The 19,742-nt window shown below is 52.7% G+C and overlaps 1 protein-coding gene across 1 annotated transcript in view; it reads left to right on the forward strand.

The window, feature by feature from the left end:
- The first annotated feature begins 4,963 nt into the window (after positions 1 to 4,963).
- LOC102981024 (TBC1 domain family member 14) overlaps positions 4,964 to 19,742 on the forward strand; it is a 93,711-nt gene continuing 78,932 nt past the window's right edge. The window contains exon 1 of the mRNA XM_024119512.3: positions 4,964 to 5,724. Within this exon, the coding sequence (XP_023975280.1) occupies positions 5,003 to 5,724 (722 nt within the window). The 5' untranslated portion in view covers positions 4,964 to 5,002. The remainder of the gene's footprint in view (positions 5,725 to 19,742) is intronic.

Raw genomic sequence — 19,742 nt, forward strand, 5'->3', positions numbered from 1 at the left:
GGGTGGTGGAAGTGGACATATCGGTCAGTCACATAGGCAAACGTGAACTCCCAAACTGGAGTGCCGCAGGGAAGGGCCAAGGGCCCTGGAGACTGTGTGCGGAAGGGCCGTCTGCTCCCCAGCAGCTCTCTGGAGGGCCTGGGCCCAGGGCCTGGCAGGTAGGAACGCCGCCGTGGTCCACCTGGCTGCCCCTGTCTGTGCCTGTAGTGGAGCCCGTGTTGGACACTTGGCGGTACGGGTGTCCCTTTGAGGTGGTGGACGTGCTGGCTTGAATCAGCCGGGGCTTCTGCAGCTGTGGGCGCGCACGTCCACTTACGGCTGCCTCGGCTCACTCATCGGGTGACAGTGGGGTTGTCTTGGATGAGCCGAGACCAGTCCTGAGTGAGAAGCTCTCCGATGGGGGCTGTGGTTTTATGGGGCACCTCTTCTCTCTGATGCACCCGCAGACAGGTATTGTGCTATTCCCAGGAGAATTCTTGGCCCCAGAACTCAGTGACTCCACGGTTGCCTTCGGTGGGAGGAACCCAAGAACCGTGGGGGAGACCCACGATCCTCACTGAGGCCATAGCCCTAAAACAGTGCTGCTGCAGATCCGATGTGCGTGGCTGAACTGCTCCCTCTGTGCTCAGCTCAGTGTCTTCAACTTTGCCTGTTGATGAATACCGTCTGGGTGCCTGTTAGATACGGCTCTTCAGGCTCCATCCCAGAGCTGCAGGGTCAGAATCTCAGGGGAAGGGCTTTGGAGACAGGTTTTTAGAATCACCTGAGGTTCTTGGCAAATTCGGGAAACCTTGCTCAAAAATGGGGGTGGCTGGGAAACAGCACAGAGGAAAGAGCTTAGCTTTGGAATTCAGCAGATCTGCACCCACATTCTAGCTGTGTGACCTTGAACAAGTTACTTCACCTCTCTGAGCTTTCTCATCTCTAAAATAGTGTTAGTAAATAGCCTAGCACAGGATACGTATTATGTTGTTGATGTACTGATACTGTGTTTGTACTCTTACCTGCATTGTCCCCATCGTCTTTTGCTTTCTGTCTCATCTTCATCATCTACAAAATGGGTATGATGAGGCCTACTCCTACGGTGGTCGAAGGGGGACGAAGTGGGCTCACATGTGTGAACCTTAGTACGGACCCAGACAGAGTGAACATTGAAGCATCAGTTGCTTTTTGTGATGGTCGTGACTGCGTCTTGCTTTGTCTGCTTGCCTTTGTCTCCGTTGCGGAGCACAGGCTCCGGACGCGCAGGCTCAGCCGCAAATAGATTTTTTAATCCTTAACCATGCTAGGCATTTGACCAGGCAGTGGTATCCAGAAACTGTTAGCATGTGCCCGCCTGAAGCTTAGTTAGGAGCCAGGGGAGAGAGATATGGAAACTGCTGTAGATGGGGTGTGGCCGCAAGGAGCTCAGGAGGAAGGAGGGCCTGCAGCTTCCTGGGAGAGTTGAGGAAGGCTTCTCAGAGGAGCGGCCTTGGAAGCATGCTGTGTCTCCTTGTGGCACACGCTCCCAGATCCCCAGGGGCGCTGATGGCAGAGCTGGGGAGAGTACCTGCGGCAGTGGCGCAGCACGGCTGGGTGTGGAAGAGGTGAGGGTGACAGCATGAGGCTAGTGTGGCTGGCAGGGACAGATCCAGAGGGCCCTGGGCCGGCTTGGGGAATTTAGGCTTACTCTGTCTTTAGAAAACGTGTGATTTGGAGGCAGGCCATCCGCAGCTGGTCTCCTGGCTGGCTTCCAGAGTCCACCCTGCAGCCTCTCTTGGAAGCACCCCCTTTGTGCAGCCTCCCCCTGCAGGGCCCCGTCGGAAGGCAGGTGCTCTGGAGTGTGGCTTCTGGTTTTATGGCACTGGTAGCACCAGGCGAAAGGGCTTGAGGACAGGTGGCCTTGGCCCTTGCGGAGTTTGGTCTTAGAGTATGTTGCAAGGGGAAGTACTTTTTCCCTTTTAGGTTTATTTCTCCGAAGGCTGTTCTCTGAGGCTGTTCCTCAAGTTTAAGGAACTTAAGCTGGGCTTGGAACCATCGGAGGCCTCAAAGGTCCCTCAGCTTCTCCCTAGAAGAGGCCCTCAGGCTTCTCTCTGTGGCCCCAAGGCAGAGGAAAGAAGACGGAGGACGAGGCCACCACCAAGCGGCTTCGGACTCTGTCCGACCTTGTTTCTTTCTTCCCTGTGCTTCCATCTTGGCGACTCAGGAGAAGGGGTCCTTGGGTTCACATAACACACTTGTCCCATGTTGCTGCCTATTCTAGTGTGAAAATTTCAGTTTAAATTCATTGTTTTTTTTTTTTAGGTACTTCAGCTCTTTATGTGGCTGAAGTGGAGGAAATTCACGTTTATTGGGCACCTACTGTGTGTCAGGTACAGGTATGCCGGTGCTTCACCAAACCTCATTTCATTTATCCTTAGCCAGCCTGTGAGGTGTATGGTATCGCCCCCTTTTGCTCCTGGGGAGGAGGGAAGTTGAGGCTCAGCAAGGTTGAGCGTCTCCCCAGCTAGTAAGTGGCAGGGCCGGAATTTCAGCTGGGGCTGTCAGAGGGTCTCAGCTCTGCTTACTGTGAGTTTTTCCTCTTGTGTGGATGGCTTTTTGCCAGTTTGACCTGTTGGTGTGTTGATGGTACTTGGATAATTCTCATTACCTTTGACATTGCCAAAGATTAACTCTTACCTAGGTGCTAAAAATGTTTCTTACTGGATTTTCCTCTTAATTAAAAAAAAAAAAAGTAGAACTTTCAAATTGGTATACAGATTTGTCTTCCTTTGTCTTCCCGTTGTGAATCCTGTTGTTTCACAGCATAGTTTGGTTCGGGAGTTTTCCCAGCTCAGGGTTCCAGAGACAGTTTGCTGTGGCCTTGCCTGGGAGGAACTCCTGGCTGAGGACTCAGGGTAGGGGCCGCAGCCCAGGAAATTCAGGGCAGTGTGAACTGCAAAACAGTTAAGACAGGTTCCCATGTGGTGAGGTGATGCCCAGATCCTTTCCGAGGATGAACTGAGTTTTTGCTCTGTAGGTTAGGGAAGCACTTTATTTTGTGCAGTACCTTTATAATCTCATTTTTGTATTAAGCTCTAGTTTTGCTTGTAGTTTTGTTTTGGTGTAGTTCTACCTTCCAAGAAAAATTGATAACCAATTAGTACAACACCATGATTAAATAATCCTTCCTTACTCACTGGGTCATATTTCAAGTTTTTATACATAGTTCAGTCTATTTCTGAATTCCGCAATTGAATTCATTCCTTCTTATTTCTGTTTTTGCTCCAGTGCTGCACTGTGTGACTGGTTCCTTCAGTGTCTGGGAGGGAGGGAGATTGCCCCTCCCCCGTTTTCTGCTTTTAATGAATTTGCTTTGGCCATGTTGACAGTGAGAGGCAGGCCAGGCTTCCTGAAGGGGAGCGGGAAGCTCATTGCAACAGCTAAAATAACACCGAAAGGGAGTGGTTATCAGTGTTATTGCCAGGCTTCAGGCCTTCAACTGTTTGCTGTTTTATGATGGCAGCTGCTAACAGTGCCTGCGGTGGGGGGGGCGCCTGCTGAATGCCTTTCTCATGGCACTTTATTTAATTCTCCCAAGGCAATCTAGTGGAGTTGGGATTAGAACCCAGGAAGGACTGAGCCCAAAGTTCCCTTCTTTACGTGGTTTCTATTCCATAGATCAAATTTAAAGGCACCACCAGGTTTCTTTCGTTTTTGATGTTTTGAAAGGACAGGAGAAGGTAATGTAACACACCCCAGGGTTCTCAGTCCACAGGGGACTGTGCTGTCCAGGCTGATGCGCCTCCTACCCCAGTCTTAGGCCAGAGAACCATAGACAGGGCCTGTGTGTCACCGGCAGCTCTGACTCTGCTTGCCTCAGGTGTTTACTGCAGGTTCATGGCCTTTATTTTTTCCTTTATTGATCATCCGTCTTCACTGAGCCAGCCTCCTGACCTGGGTTTTTATAACCCCAAACTACGCCATTCATCCACTACTATGGCTTATTTTGGGGTCAGTCCTGTAGATCCCAGCTCTGCTGCTAAATAACAATATGATCCCGGGCCCATTTCTCTTTTTTCTTTTGGTTGCGTTGGGTCTTCGTTGCTGCGTGCGGGCTTTCTCTAGTTGCGGCGAGTGGGGGCTACTTTTTGTTGCGGTGCACGGGCTTCTCATCGCAGTGGCTTCTCTTGTTGCGGAGCACGGGCTCTAGGGCGCAGGCTCAGTAGTTGTGGCTCGCGGGCTCTAGAGGACAGCGTCAGTAGTTGTGGCGCATGGGCTTATTTGCTCTGCGGCACGTGGGATCTTCCCGGACCAGGGCTCAAACCCATGTCCCTTGCATTGGCAGGCAGATTCTTAACCACTGTGCCACCAGGGAAGTCCCATGGACCGTTTCTTGACCTGAGCCTCAGTTTCTTCCATGGTAAAGGGGATAATATGGCCCGCCTTGTAGACCTGAGTAAGGTGACTAAAACATAGTGGAGACCCATGGCTAATTTGAATGTGTTTGGGGTAATCTCACTGCACATGGCATACACAGTTCATCTTATTTTCTGTCATGATGAAGGCATCTTGATTTTTATGCTGTCTCAGAACAAGTTGAACCTTGACTTATGTGTGCGTTATGAATTCACATACTTTTGACAGAGGTATCCTGTTTATCATTTAAAAAAACATGGAAAACAAAACCCCTTCTCTCAGCCCGGCACAGCCCTCACACTCCCAGTGCTGTCCTGAGGATCACAGATGTGACTCGGGGCAGTGATGGTGATGATAAAGATGGTTATTTTATATATTTTTACCCTAGATGTATCCTGTGTTTGAATTATCTTCCTGTTGTTTTATGTCATGATAATATATGTTAAAACTCTAGCTTCTGGCGCTGAATTAAAAGTTGTGTATATAGGACTTGTTTCAAGGATTCCTCTTTTAAAAGGGGTGTCAGAACATTTGAACGTGTGTCAGAGGAATTGCATCTTTGGCTTTTACATTCACTGTCCTACTTTCCATTTTGGTGTTTTTTCTAGTTTTTCCTTGGACCAAGATGACTGATGGAAACCTTTCCACCACTACAAATGGCGTAGCCTTGATGGGCATTCTGGACGGTCGACCAGGAAACCACGTTCAGAACCTGCAACACTTGAATCTCAAGGCACCCAGATCCCTCTCGTTGCCTGAGTATGGGCCCAAGCTGAAACTTGGTGCTTTAGAAGATCGGCACAGCCTCAAATCGGTGGACTCAGGCATCCCTACCCTAGAGATCGGCAACCCGGAACCTGTCCCCTGCAGCGTGGTCCACGTGAAGAGGAAACAGTCCGAGTCGGAGATCATCCCTGAGCGAGCCTGCCAGAGCGCGTGCCCACTGCCTTCCTACGCGCCACCAGCTCCCACCAGTGCCGAGCGGGAGCAGAGTGTGCGGAAGTCCTCCACGTTTCCCAGGACAGGCTATGACTCGGTGAAGCTCTACAGCCCCACCTCCAAAACCCTGAACCGCAGCGACAATGTCTCAGTCTGCAGCGTGTCCAGTCTCGGCACAGAGCTGTCAACCACGCTGTCCGTCAGCAATGAGGACATCCTGGACCTCGTGGTCACGAGCAGCTCCAGTGCCATCGTGACCCTGGAGAATGACGATGACCCACAGTTTACTGACGTCACCTTGAGCTCCATCAAGGAAACCCGTGACCTACGGCAGCAGGACTGTGTTGATGAAACTGAGGAGGGGAGGAAATTGAAAATATTGGGACCATTTAGTAACTTCTTTACAAGGTAATGCCGTCTTTATCTCTCTAGAAGAGCCAGGTTATTCAGTTCAGACCAGTTGCGTTGTTCTCGTCTGCAGTGTGTCCTGTGTTTCCTGCCCACGGAGCAGACACTGTCATACAGATGATTATGCCGTTTCCAGTAGCCCAGAGTCCTGTGGACTTGTGCGGAGGACTGGTGATTCTGCTTTCTGATTCCTCACTGCTGGCTGTCACTTCTGTGTCCCTGTCACTCGCACAGTCTCTTGTCACTTCCTGGCCTCTGGCCTGCTGTGGCTGAAGCTGACCTGTAAGTGGCCACTGTTAGCAAATCAGCAGCCTTTGTCAGCTTTATCCTCCGAAGGGCCCTTTATGCTGATGACTTGAGTGTCTTGGGCCAAGCGGAGGGTGCTGGCGAGGGTGATATCGGACTTAGTAATTCCAGCCTCTGCTGGCACAACCCAGGGCTGGTATTTCTGGGTGCCCCTGGACGCGTGCCCTGTGCTCCTGCCTGGCTGTGCTCTTTTGTTCATGTTCTGGCCCTGGGCCTGCTGCTGAGATGTGTGCTGTCACTGCACTGCAGCCACACACGTTCCCACCCGTGTTAGGACCAGGCTACGCACCCCGCTCCCCGTGGTGCCCTGTCCCCAGGCGCCGAACCGGGGAGGCTCGTGTCCCTGTGTCTCACCTTAAGCCCTGTGCAGCCCTTCCTACAGCCTCTCTTTTGTGCCCTCGTGTTTCCGTTCAACAAGTGTTTTGTGTTTGCGTCCTGGGCTCTGCCCTTGACAGGCAATATAGGAGTAATTCGGTACTGACCTTGGGTGGGCTTGCAGGCTGGGGGTGGTGGAAGTGGACATATCGGTCAGTCACATAGGCAAACGTGAACTCCCAAACTGGAGTGCCGCAGGGAAGGGCCAAGGGCCCTGGAGACTGTGTGCGGAAGGGCCGTCTGCTCCCCAGCAGCTCTCTGGAGGGCCTGGGCCCAGGGCCTGGCAGGTAGGAACGCCGCCGTGGTCCACCTGGCTGCCCCTGTCTGTGCCTGTAGTGGAGCCCGTGTTGGACACTTGGCGGTACGGGTGTCCCTTCGAGGTGGTGGACGTGCTGGCTTGAATCAGCCGGGGCTTCTGCAGCTGTGGGCGCACACGTCCACTTACGGCTGCCTCGGCTCACTCATCGGGTGACAGTGGGGTTGTCTTGGATGAGCCGAGACCAGTCCTGAGTGAGAAGCTCTCCGATGGGGGCTGTGGTTTTATGGGGCACCTCTTCTCTCTGATGCACCCGCAGACAGGTATTGTGCTATTCCCAGGAGAATTCTTGGCCCCAGAACTCAGTGACTCCACGGTTGCCTTCGGTGGGAGGAACCCAAGAACCGTGGGGGAGACCCACGATCCTCACTGAGGCCATAGCCCTAAAACAGTGCTGCTGCAGATCCGATGTGCGTGGCTGAACTGCTCCCTCTGTGCTCAGCTCAGTGTCTTCAACTTTGCCTGTTGATGAATACCGTCTGGGTGCCTGTTAGATACGGCTCTTCAGGCTCCATCCCAGAGCTGCAGGGTCAGAATCTCAGGGGAAGGGCTTTGGAGACAGGTTTTTAGAATCACCTGAGGTTCTTGGCAAATTCGGGAAACCTTGCTCAAAAATGGGGGTGGCTGGGAAACAGCACAGAGGAAAGAGCTTAGCTTTGGAATTCAGCAGATCTGCACCCACATTCTAGCTGTGTGACCTTGAACAAGTTACTTCACCTCTCTGAGCTTTCTCATCTCTAAAATAGTGTTAGTAAATAGCCTAGCACAGGATACGTATTATGTTGTTGATGTACTGATACTGTGTTTGTACTCTTACCTGCATTGTCCCCATCGTCTTTTGCTTTCTGTCTCATCTTCATCATCTACAAAATGGGTATGATGAGGCCTACTCCTACGGTGGTCGAAGGGGGACGAAGTGGGCTCACATGTGTGAACCTTAGTACGGACCCAGACAGAGTGAACATTGAAGCATCAGTTGCTTTTTGTGATGGTCGTGACTGCGTCTTGCTTTGTCTGCTTGCCTTTGTCTTACTGTCTATGTTGGAACCTCATTTCCTTTGAAAGGAAACACCATCAATTACTGCAGATTGTTTCTTGAAAATCTTTCCCGGCTTTGTGCCACAGAAATCAAATGTCTCCTCTTTGTTTTATTTCTTAATTCTTGTCTCCTTCCCCTTGTTTTGATGACTGTGACATTATTATTGTGAGCCATTATTAAGTACCTTTGGGAAACAGGTGGAATATTAGTGACAAGTGAATCAAGATGTGTGATATCACGGGCCAAGTGTAGTGAATTTTTTGTCCTAGAGTCTTAAGTGTTAGAGAAGAGTTTCAGTCCATAATTCCTTTGAGGGGAAAAAGGGGGGTTCTGTGCAAAAATGTCTGGAACCCACTAAACATTTTACAGGTGAGTTTATAGGCAGGGCCTGGCACACAGCAGGTACTTCGAGGACGGTGGACCGTGTGAGTTCTTGTTGAGGGCAGGGCTGGGGCTGGAGCTGGTCCTTCGCGGTTCCCAGCCCAGGCTTCTGAGTCATCCTATGCCTCCACTCTGTCCCCTCAACCCAGCGACTCCCTTGACCCTCGTGCCCGTCTGTTGTCCTTGTCCTCACCGAGTCCACTTCTAGGTTGTAGAAAGCAGTGTGGGCAGCATTGTGGAAGGCCAGTCCAGGAGAATGGGGCTCCAAGGAGGCAGTAGAGGTGGTCAGGGAACTTGGAGCCTGAGGGAGCAGACCTGTTGGTGAACCTGACTGCTTGATGAGGTGGCCTGGACGGGTCAGGACCAGAGGAGCGCCAGGAGGGCTGGCGGAGCCCGGCCCTGCCCCGCGGAAGCCCAGGCCCAACTCCCGTTGGTGCGTTTGTGCCTTTGCCCCTTCCTTCACGTAGACTGCGGCAAGCGCCTCTTTTGGAGACTCCACCCTGAGCTTAGAGATAGTCCCTGCCCTTAAGGAGCTCCCTCCAGTGGGGGAGATGGACACACACTGCAGGGGTGGGGGGGCACAAGTCTTGACATGGGGCTGTGTATGTGTGTGTGTGTGTGTGTGTGTGTGCGTGTGTGCGTGCGCGTGCGTGCGTGCTGGGGGTACCGAGATCATGAGCACTGGTTCAGGAGTTGGGCTGGCTGGGTTCAGTGTTAGCTGTCCTACTTAATAGCTGTGTGACCATGGGCAAGTTACTTCACCTCCCTGAGCCTTAAATGGGGCATAAAACTACTGTGCAAGGTTAGAGATCAAATAGGTGAAGCATCTAGCACACTTCCTGGCCCTCCGTAAGTAGTAGCTATCAGTGATTCTAACATAAATATTATTATTTCTAAAAAATATGTTTTCTAAAGCTTTCTCTAGTTCTTGTCCCCATATTGTGCTTTACCTTGATCAATCCAGGATTGAAAAAGATCAGGATTTCTCCACTTTGGCTCTGTTGACATTTGGGGAGGGGTGAGTCTTTGTGGTGGGTGCTGTCCTATGCATTGAAGGCTGTTTAGCAGCATCCCTGGCCTCTACCCACTAGATGCCAGCAGCATCTTTCCAATTGTGACAACCAAAAATATCCTCAGATGGTGCCGAATGTCCCTGGAGGGTTGGGGTGGGGAGATAGGCAAAATCGCCCAGCTGTTGAGAACTGCTGAGCTAGCAGGTTGTAAATGTTGGTATTTAATTGCTTCTTTGAAGGAAATTTACTAATGTTATATACATATGTGTATTTTTTGTTAAAGTCTAGTTGATTTATAATATTATATTAGTTTCAGTGATTCAATATTTTAATAGATTTACTCCATTTAAAGTTATTATAGGGACTTCACTGGTGGTCCAGTGGCTAAGACTCCGCACTCCCAGTGCAGGGGGCCCGGGTTCGATCCCTAGGCAGGGAACTAGATACCACATGCCGCGACCAAAGATCCGCGTGCCACAGCTAAAGGTCCCGCGTGCGTCAGCGAAGATCCCGTGTGCTGCGGGTAAGACCCGGCGCAGCCAAATAAATAAATAAATACTTAAAAAAAAAGTTAATGTAAAATATTGGCTATCTTCCACTAATGTAATATATTTTGAGCAGGATCCTCATCTTATATAGAAGAGAGGGACTGTGTTCAGGGCTCCTCTGATCCCAGTGTAGCGTTAACGGCCTTTATCTAAAAAGCTGGACAGCAAATATGAAAGGAATTCAGTAACACGCTTGTTTGCCACAGGAGAGAGGGTTGGGATTTCTGTGAAGCCCAGGGTTTAAGGCTACTCATCTGCTCTGGGCTGGAAGGTAGTAATTAGCTTTGACCACTTACATCTTCTTTTGTGCAGCCCTTTGTTAAGCTCTCAGAAGAGATGACCTGAGTATCCTTTGTTGAGAAGAGATGCTTGAGCTGCATCTGAAGGGTGAGGAGGAGCTCGCCTAGCGAGGACGTGGGACAGAGAGAACGGCCTGTGGACGGCTGGGAGGTGTGGAGCCCCTGGGTGTGTTTAAAGGGCTGTAATGAAGCATTTTTCTGGCCCGCTTCCTGACCTGGCTGAGAGCTCCTTGAGGGCACAGTCTGTGTCCAGTCCGCCCTGGCACTGAGTTGTGATTCAAAGATAGAGACAGATGAGTGGGTGGTTCAGAGCCGGGGCTGCTCAGACCCAGGTTTGAACCTCAGCTCTGCCATTTTTGACCTGTGTGACCTCAAGAAACTTCCTTAACCTCTGTGGTCCCCAGGGTGTACTGGGTGACAGGGGGTTAATGGTACCTCTGGTGAAGAGTTGATGTGGAGGTTAAACGACATCCTACAGGTGAGGCTCTGGGCAGAGCACCTACCCAGTATGAGCAGGTTGGATTCCTGGCCCTGCTCTCTGCTTTTGTTGGGTTTCCCTTAAGATTTCACTTTTTAAAAAAGGGTGTATGTGAAAAAACTTGAAGCCACTGGCTTAAGAAAAGTAAATCTTTAGATGGGCACTTTGACTCAGTGGGAAAGTGCTCAACTAAAATTTTAGTTCCTGTACTGATCTAGGCATCTGGGACTTGATCATTTGAAAGGCGACATGAGCAGTGCTAAGGAACATATCTGCCCCCTGCTTTCTTTTTAGGGAGGTGAGTTAGCTTACCAACAGGGTGGACACACTTCAGAGACACGTGACAGCCAGAGCCCTTGGCACAGGGAGTAACAGACAACGTCCAGTGCTTGCCGGGCGCCACTCTCAGCACTTCTGAGGGGTCACCTTGTTTAATCTTCAACTACCACACGAGGGAGTGCGGTGTGTTAGATTTGATGGGCTGGCTTGTTCATCCTTCTAGGGCCCTTCCCTGCACTGTGGAGCCAGAGAGTTAAAAATGTGTGTTTCCCAGAGTTGCTTGCAGCCAGGGTTCTAGGCATGAATTAGGTCCCGTTTGTGAAAGATTTGAGGCCGAAGTCAGGCAGAGACCGTGTTTCTTCCCCTTCTGGCTGTTTTCTGCTGTTGAGTGATGTCATAGAGACGCGAGGCTTCCCTGCAGCATCCTCCCTGTGTCCCTTTCCTGAATGTGTAGAGGCAGCTGCGGTGCAGGAGGTGGCTGCGTTCTGCATCCCAGGGTTGAGAGGAGTTGTGGTGGCTTCCTGATCCTGTTGCATTCTGGAATTCCATTCCCTTCCAGTGGCAGTTCAGGTGTGGCAGCTCCCCTGGTGCGTCAGTTCTGTGTTGTTCAGGGAGCCGTTCCTGGGGGCCCAGTTTAGAGGCGCCTGCCTCAGCCCTTACAACGATTTTGAAATCATCTAATTCCTTGAGTTAAATCCCTTTCTGCTTAAAATTCCTAGAGTGGGTTCTGTATGCTGCACTGAAAGCTGATGGATTCAGGTAAGTACCGTAATAATTCTCATTTATAGGTGAGGAAACTGAGGCAAGAGGTGGTTAAGTAGCTTGCAAGGGATACAAAGATGATACGGGGTTCGGGACTCTGAACTTAGGTTTCTTTTCTGGAAAACAGAAATAAGTTAATGCTTCAGAGGATTAAATGGGGAGGAAATGTACATGGATGGGAAGCACCCAGCACATGGCAGGCATATTAATGTCTAATTTATTTATTTGTTTATTTTATTTTTTTTTGCCTGGCTGTAGTTTTCTACTGCTTTGACCATTTTAGAATTAGCATCAGTGAATTGAGGTATAACATTGTAACTGTGAATTTTCTGTAAAATGTGCTTGCCAGTATTCTTGGTGACTTTGACCTGGCATTAGTGATATACAGGAAACACCTGCTGTATATCTGAGCTGCTGGGGTGTGTGTATGTGTACACACATGTACCGCTGTGATACCTGGAAGGAGCACTGGTTGGTGTTCTCTTGATCTACCTGTTTGCTGGCGTGTGGTCTTGGGTAAGCCATCCACTCAGCCTCTCTGGGGCTTAGTGTCCTTGTCTGCAAAATGAGCTGAGGGTGTCCTCCTCTGAGTTGTGAAAGTGAAAGGAGGGACCTGATCAAGGTATTGAGCTCAAGTGCCAGGCAAGAAGATACGAAGATGGGCAGACACAGCTGGAGGCGGCTGTTCAAATCCCTATACTGTGCCTTGTGATGAGGGTTTGAAAAGAGATACGAGCACAGCAGCAAATGCCCTGGCGAGGTCCAGAAAGAAATACAGGGCTGACGTGCCAGCAGGCCTTCGAAAGTGTCTTCTGTGTGCACAAGGTTGAGACAGTGTTTCTTTGTCAAAGTCACAGGAGCAGGGAAAAGCTCAGCATTTCTGGGAAAGCACCGTAGCAGGAGGTGCTCAGGATGGAGAGCAGAGGTGGGGGAGGAGATGGAAAGGTGGGCAAGAGCTCATAGTCGGCGGGGCCTTTAGGACCACATTTAGGCTCAAAGCACTCAAAGCACGTTAAGAGCCGCACACAGTAAGATGCAGGTCTGCCCAGGAGCTCATGACTGCCTTGACAAGAGAGGGTTGAACCTGGTTAGAGGAGGGGCTCCCCTTGGGGGAGGGAGTAGCTGCCCTGTTCTGAGCACACACCAGGCACTTCACTCCCTCCCTCAGGTGTTTGTTTCACAGCCCTTCCAGTAGGGATTGTGACCTTTCACTTGTCCAGCTCCAAAGTCCGTGCTCTTTCTACGGAAGACACCGCCCTGCCCCTTGTCACGTGTGTGTCGTGATCAGAAAGGGGAGGGGGGACTTGGCAGGGAGGGCAGGAGGAGAAGAGCGGAAGTCAGAGGTGCGGTGGAGATTCTGCAGGCCAGAGGAGCAGAGGCTAACCGGGTGGGTCAGGGGGCAGGGCTGTGGGACTTCCTCAGGGCACGGGAGCTCCTGAGGGGGAGGAGGGCGTTGTGGGCAAGCAGGTGGAGAATGCCTTTTCCTCGGTGTTCCAGAGCGTGGCATGGGGCTGGGGTCAGCTCCGAGTCCTGAGGCTTGCTGGCTCCGGGGCGGGGGTGTGGGGGGGCTGCGGCAGAGCAGGGTCAGTGACAGGTGCCGCTTTGGCCTTGAGCGCGGGAGGAGCAGGAGGGTTTTAGCAGGCAAGGTCCCCGGTAGGCTGGTTCCGTTGTCCCTAACGAAAGATCTGTGAGGTGTCTCCGTTATTCCAAGTGTTGCCCTCTCTGTGTGCCTTGTTTTCACAGGCACACGTTTACCCTGGGGCTTCTGACCCTGTTTTGAAACCCGCACCCCAGGGTTTTCAGTTCCTCCGATGTGAATTCTTGTACCAGATGGATTTTCAGTAGCTCAGCCCCCTTGATGACGGAATGCCTGCGCTTCTTTTCCGACCCCTATTTGCCCAGCTCAGTTCTCACCAGCTGTTGTTTGGGCACCTGGGAGGTCATCGGTGACCTTGACTAGAGATGTTTCTCTCATTCCAGGTGAGCGTCAATTTGAGGTTGTCCTTTGAGTTTGGAGAGGATGCAGCAGATAGTGGCCCTCTGCCGACATGTGACGGGAGCCGCAGGAGGCCAGCCGTCTGTGCTGGACACCTGGGGGATGTTGGGTGCCGCCACAGGCGCCGTTTGGAGAGCCCTTCTGTCGGCGATACGGCTGTGCTCAGAAAGAACAGCTGGGTTTGTTGAGGGTGTGTTGCCTCCCTGTGCTTTGCTGGGCTTTGTTTGTTTTCTTTTGGCAGCAAATCGCAGCCATAGTCATTTATTTATTGAGTGCCTGCAGTGTACCAAGCCTTGAGCTAGGTCCTTAATTACGTTTCTCATCATACGTTCTTTCCAGAAATATTTACTGAGCATCCACCGTATGCCAGGGCACTGTTCTAGGTGCTTGGGATTGATTTGTGGACCAAACAAAGACCTTTGTCCTCGGAGAGCTTACATTCTCGTGGGGGGAGGCAGGTAATAATCACCACTAACAAATAAGTGAAGCATATGTGTTGGCAGCGATGAGTGCTGGAGGAAGATGAGAGAGTAGAGGTGGTGGGAGGGGCAGGGCACTGGAGAAGGCAGGTCAGGTCGCCCCCGAAGCAGCGCCCATCCGGTGAATGGAGAGGAGAGGTTTAAGCGAAGACTTGAAGCAGGTAAGGAAGTCCACGGAGCAGACGCCTGGGAGAGGAGCGCCTCAGGCCGGGGAAGGGCACAGGCAGGCCTGGTGCGAACTAGCAGTGAGGAGGGCCCAGGTCCCATGTGGGCCTGAGGCTGCTGTGGGCGGTGATGGAGGGGTCTGGACTTGGGGAGTTTTGCGTCTGAGCAGGGACGCGAGTTTGGAGTTGTTGGCACTCTAGGGGCTTTGGGACAAGGTGAGGTCACCAAGAGGAACGGAGCGCTGAGAGAACGGAGCGCTGAGAGGCCTGCGGAGAGGAGGGGGGCCGGGGAGGTGGAGGAATGGAGAGCCGTAGCCCAGGGAAGCCAGGCGCAGGCGGGGCGTCGGGGTGGGGCGTGATCGGCTGGGCCGAGGGTGCTCAAGGGTCAGGGAAGGTGAGGACAGACAAGTGACTTTAGCAAAGGGACCTTGGCCTGCGCTGTTGTAGTGGAGCCATGCAGGGCCAGGTGTAACTGGAGCAGAGTTAAGGGACTGGGAGGAGGGAAGCCGGAAACGGGAGCACAGATAGTTCTTTTGGTGGGTTCGCTGCCTCGGGGGCAAAGAAAGGGGGTGATAGCTGGAGGAAGAAGTGGTGTGAGCTTGCTTCTTTTTTAAGATTGGCGAAATCCTTTTGTTTTTGTTACTGTTTTTGTTTACTGTGAAGTAAAATAGTAGAAGTTGAACATATCAGAGAGGGTAGAGAATTCTGGAGCCTTGTCCTTGAGTTGCCTCCGCCGGAGTGGGATCTAGGGCTCAGATAGAGAAATTGGCTTCGGCCGGGTGGCATCATCTAGACAGACAGGCGGCGGAGCAGGGTGTGTGGGCACAGATGCTGGAGGCCAGATGTGGCCACAGGAGACAGGAAGTCCTCTCTTTTTCAGTGCATAGAGACTACTTTATTGTTTTTAATGCTGCTTCATTGTTTTGTGTGTGTGTGTGAATATAGATTTTAATCAACATATTTGCTCTTTAAAAGGTAGACTTTATTTTTTAGAGCAGTTTTAAGTGCACTGCAACATGAAGCAGAGTCCCCATATACCTCCTCCCCCGGGACCTGCGCTGCCCCCCCACCGTCGGCATCCCCGCCAGAGTGGCATCTTTGTTACAGTCAGTGCGCCTGCACTGATACTGGGTTGGCGAAAAAGCTCGTTCTGGTTTTTCCATAACATTTTACGGAAAAACCCGAATAAACTTTTTGGCCAACCCGATAGATATATCGTTATCACCCAAAGTCCATAGTTTACGTGAGGGTTCACTCTTGGTGTTGCACGTTCTGTGGGTTTGGACAAGTGTGTCATGACATGTATCCACCATTATCGGATCAGACGGAGTAGCTGCACAGCCTAAAAGTCCCTTTGCTCCGCCTCGTCGTCCCTCCCTCTCCACTAACGCCCGTGACTGCTGATCTTTTTACTGTCTCCGTAGTTTGACCTTTTCCATCATCAGGGTCATACAGTGCGCAGCCTTTTCAGATTGGCTTCTTTCACTTAGTGATATGCGTCTAAGGTTCCTCCATGGCTTTCAGTGCCTTGCTGGCTCATCTCACTTTAGTGCCGAGTGACAGTCACTGTCTGGATGGACCACGGTTTATTTATCCCTTCACCTACTGAAGGACATCTTGGTGGCTTCCAAGTTTTAGCAATTCCGAATAAAGCTGCCGTAAGCACGCGTGTGCAGGTTTTTGTGTGGACGTAAGTTTTCAGCTCCTTCGGGTGATTACCAAGGAGCCCAGTTGCTGGTAAGAGTGTGTTTAGTTTTGTAAGAGACTGCCACACTGCCTTCCAACGTGGCTGCACCATTTTGCGCTCCCACCAGAAGTGAGCGAGAGTTATTGTTGTTCCATGTCCTCACCGGCATTTGCTGTTGTCAGTGGAATTCTCTTTCTGTTGCATCGTTTTCTTGGTGAAGTAGGAAAGGAAGCAAGGTCCTCAGCTGACAGTGGGGTGGGGATGGAGGAGCGGGGAAGAGGTGTGAACGCCATCCAGGTGGGCGGGAGAATGAAGGGCAGGGCAGCGCGACTGCGGGGGCGTCAGGGGTCTGGCCCGTGACTGGAGACCGGGCAGCTGTGCCTCTTCTCCCGTGTGTTCCCTGCACGGGTACGCATGTGGGGCAGGGGTGTAGTTTCGCTGAGTGAGTCCAGTGAAGTGAGAGGCAGGCAGGGGAGCCGAGGGAATGTGTAAGAGTGTGACCTGGCCTTGAAGCTGAGCCAGGGGTAGGGGGTATCTGGAGGGCAAGGGTCAGTGAAAGGAGGAGGGCTCGGCAGAGACTCCGGTGGGTGGGGAAATGAGAGGAGCCAGTTGGAAAGACACAAGCCTCGAGGTTGGTGGGGTGTCTTCACCTCGTGAGCAAACAGGCTTATGGTCACACAGCCAGTTGGCAGTGGGGCTTGGAGGGGCTCAGCCCGCCTCCTCCGCAGCCCCAGTCTGTCTGCTCTGCTCTGGGCCGCCACATTGTTAGAGCTCTGTCTGATGACTCTGGTCAGGGAAGGTTGAAGAAAGGCGGTGAAGTGCCTTCATCCTGCTCCTCTTGCGTGCTGGGTAGGGAGAGGAAGGCAGCGGTTCTGTCCCAGGGACATTGTCATGGTCGGCGCTGCTCTGGTGGGCTGGCCATGGGTATAAGAAGACCCCCATTTGTGAACAGCACCCCATCCTTAGGGAGAGGTTGGCGTGGGGTGCGGGGTCCCGGGTTTGGGGCCGGGGGAGAACTGTGGGAAATAGCACTGAATGGGCCGTGTGGCTCCCCCTTCCCCGGGGCTCACTGCGGGCCCCACTGCTAAGGAGCTGCATGGGACGGTGGTGCCCTGCTCTGGGGCTTTGTGTCCTGGAGTGGCCGCCCAGGCCAGGATAGCAAGAGGGGAAAGAAATGCCACAAAGAAAGGTCTGCGAGGAACGTGACCATTGCCGAGCTGGACGCGAGGTGTCCCTTCGTCTTCTTCGGTCCTCGGTCTGCAGGGGACTCCAGCCTCACTCCAGCTGGCCGCCCGTGCCTTTGTGTTGGTGTTCCTCTGGCCCTCCCTGTCCAGGCCCAGGCCTGCAGGGACACCTTCTCCACGCTCCTCTGAGGATCTGCACCCTGAAGCATGCCTGTAGATGCTTAGCCACCGTCAGGAGGGCCCAGTCCAGCCTCCACGTGGGGACCAGCCTCACGGGCCTTCCGTGTGCCCCGAGGAGCCCGTGTTCACACAAGAGGGGCGCTCACGGAAGATACTGGGGGCCGGGCAGCTTGTGTGCATCATCGCAGCTGCCCGCTGCTGGGGCTTTGCCTGCCCTCCTCCCGGTGGGCCCCGTCTCCTGGCCGTTCTCGCGGGCAGCATGGGGACTGCACGAGGAAAGGCCTGGACGTGCAGTGACGCGGCAGCGGCGACCCTTTCCCGGGGGGCGTGGGCTCAGCCGGAGAGACGTGTGGGAAAGGGCAGTGGAAACCTGATGGAAGCCCCCCCAGACGTCAGGTGGTGGCCCCTTCCTCAGAGCTCTGCCGCCTGCCCCCTGCCCCCTCCGCACCTGTGGCAAGTCACTTCGCAGGTGCTGCGTTCCCACGTGTGAAATGCAGACTTGGGCCAGGCGGTTGATCCAGCGGGAGGAGCCGTCTCGAGTCAGCGTCTCATCTGCGTGCAGCCCCTGCTTTCCTCCCACAGCCTTGCCGACCCCTCCTGGCGTAGGTTCCCTTTCTGCCCCTTACTGCTGCGCACGCTTTAAATGAGAAGAATCTACCGAAGGTTTCCGGGGAAGAGTGGAGGGCTCCCAGCTCGTGCTGTTGCTGTGGCAGCTGCCATTGTGCAGGGTCATCCGATGGGGTCCCCCTGTCCCCCGGCCTGGGTGCCCCGAGGGACTACATCTCACTCATCCCATGCTGCCATCTAGTTAGAACTCAGTAGATGCTTGTCAGATAGTTGAATTCAGATGTCGTTCATTTCCTCAGTGAATAGCCACCCAGGACCTGGTGCTGGGGATGCAGCAGCCAGCAAGCCCCTCCGTCAGTAAAAGTACCGAGTGGCACTTACAGTCTGCTGTGGCCACAGGGTTGCAAGAGATGTACCATGTCAGGCTTTAACTGCTGGGGAGAGATCAAAAGCACCGTATTGGGAGAGGGATGAGGGATGGTGGAGGGTCGGGCTGCGGGAGGTTCCGTTTTAAATAGGGAGGTCAGGGAGGGCATCGCTGAGCAGGTGACATCTGAGCGGAGATCCGAGTGAGATGAACAAGAGTGTTCTGGTTGAAGGACACGGCAGGTACAGAGGTGCTGAGGTCGGTGGGGACTTGCCTTGTTTCTCTGATGTGTGTGTCTTATGGGCTCCACTGACCTATACCCATCTCCCTGAGAAGCAAACCAGTGGCCTCCATGTCCCTGGTTCCCCGGCAGCTTGTGCACGCTTCAGCAGAGGCGCCCTGCTTCGTTGTTTGGGTCCTTACGTTGGGACACAGTTGGTCCTTATGCTGGAGTCCAGACCTGAGCTGTCCAGCATGTTAGCCACTGGTCATACGTAGCTATTTAAATTTAAATGGAAACTTTGGTTCCTCAGTAACACTGGCCACATTCCAGTGCTCAGTAGCCACACATGGCCAGGGTCTGTCACACGAGACAGCTCAGATTTATACATTCCCTTCATTGTGGGATGTTCTGTGGTCCAGCGCTGGTCTAGATAGTCCCGATGACAATCTGTGACTTGATTTTTCACCTTTGTTTTCATGGGTGAAAGCAGCACATGGTGGTTGTGAAACAAGCGAATCAGTAACGAAGTGTATGAAGCCAAGGGAAGCCTGTAGAAAGAACCATCCACAGGACCCCTAGAGAGAGGGAGGAAACAGACAGGGTGGCCTGCTTCCTCTTCGGGAACGGAGGGGTGGGGGGTGAGTGCCGCTTGCAGGGTGTTGAGGATCTGCCCTGAGGCCCTGTTGGACGCTGCCTGTGAGCTCTAGTGCAGGTTTCAATATCCCCAGATCCTTGAGAGTGGACAGGGGGAGGACCTCCCTGCTGGTCCAGTGGTAAAGAATCCGCCTTCCAATGCAGGCGACGCGGGTTCGATCCCTGGTCGGGGAACTAAGGTGCCACACGCCGCGGGACAGTAAGCCCGCGTGCCGCAAACTACAGAGCCCATGCACTCTGGAGCCCGTGTGCCACAACTAGAGAGAGGCCTGCGCACCGCAACAAAAGAGCCTGCATGCTGCAACTAAGACCCGATGTGGCCAAAAAAATAAAGAAAATAAGTAAATAAAATAAATAAGTATTAAAAAAAAGAGTGGATGGGGAGGAGCCTGCCCCCTCAGAGGTGTGTTCTGAAGGTGTCTGTTGTGCCTCCAGTGAACTCGGTGGGGATTCAGAGCGTGCCGTTGTAGAGCCAAAGATGTGAATATCCGTTCTGCCCTTCTGGCTGCGTGGCGGGCAGGTTGCTTCATTTTCCTGAACCTTGGTTCCCTTATCTCTGAAGTGGTGATAAGGAGGCAACGCATGTAATAAAGCGCTTGGCACGGTGGCCGGTGCTGAGCCCTCTCTAGAATTTATTAGGGGTCTCTTCCCTGCTTCTTGGTTGAGTGAATGAATGAACGCTAGTAAGTAAGTGCCAACGTGCCCAGGAGATGAGAAGCAG

The sequence above is a fragment of the Physeter macrocephalus genome, chromosome 7 (genome assembly GCF_002837175.3).
Source record: "Physeter macrocephalus isolate SW-GA chromosome 7, ASM283717v5, whole genome shotgun sequence".
NCBI lineage: Eukaryota > Metazoa > Chordata > Mammalia > Artiodactyla > Physeteridae > Physeter > Physeter macrocephalus.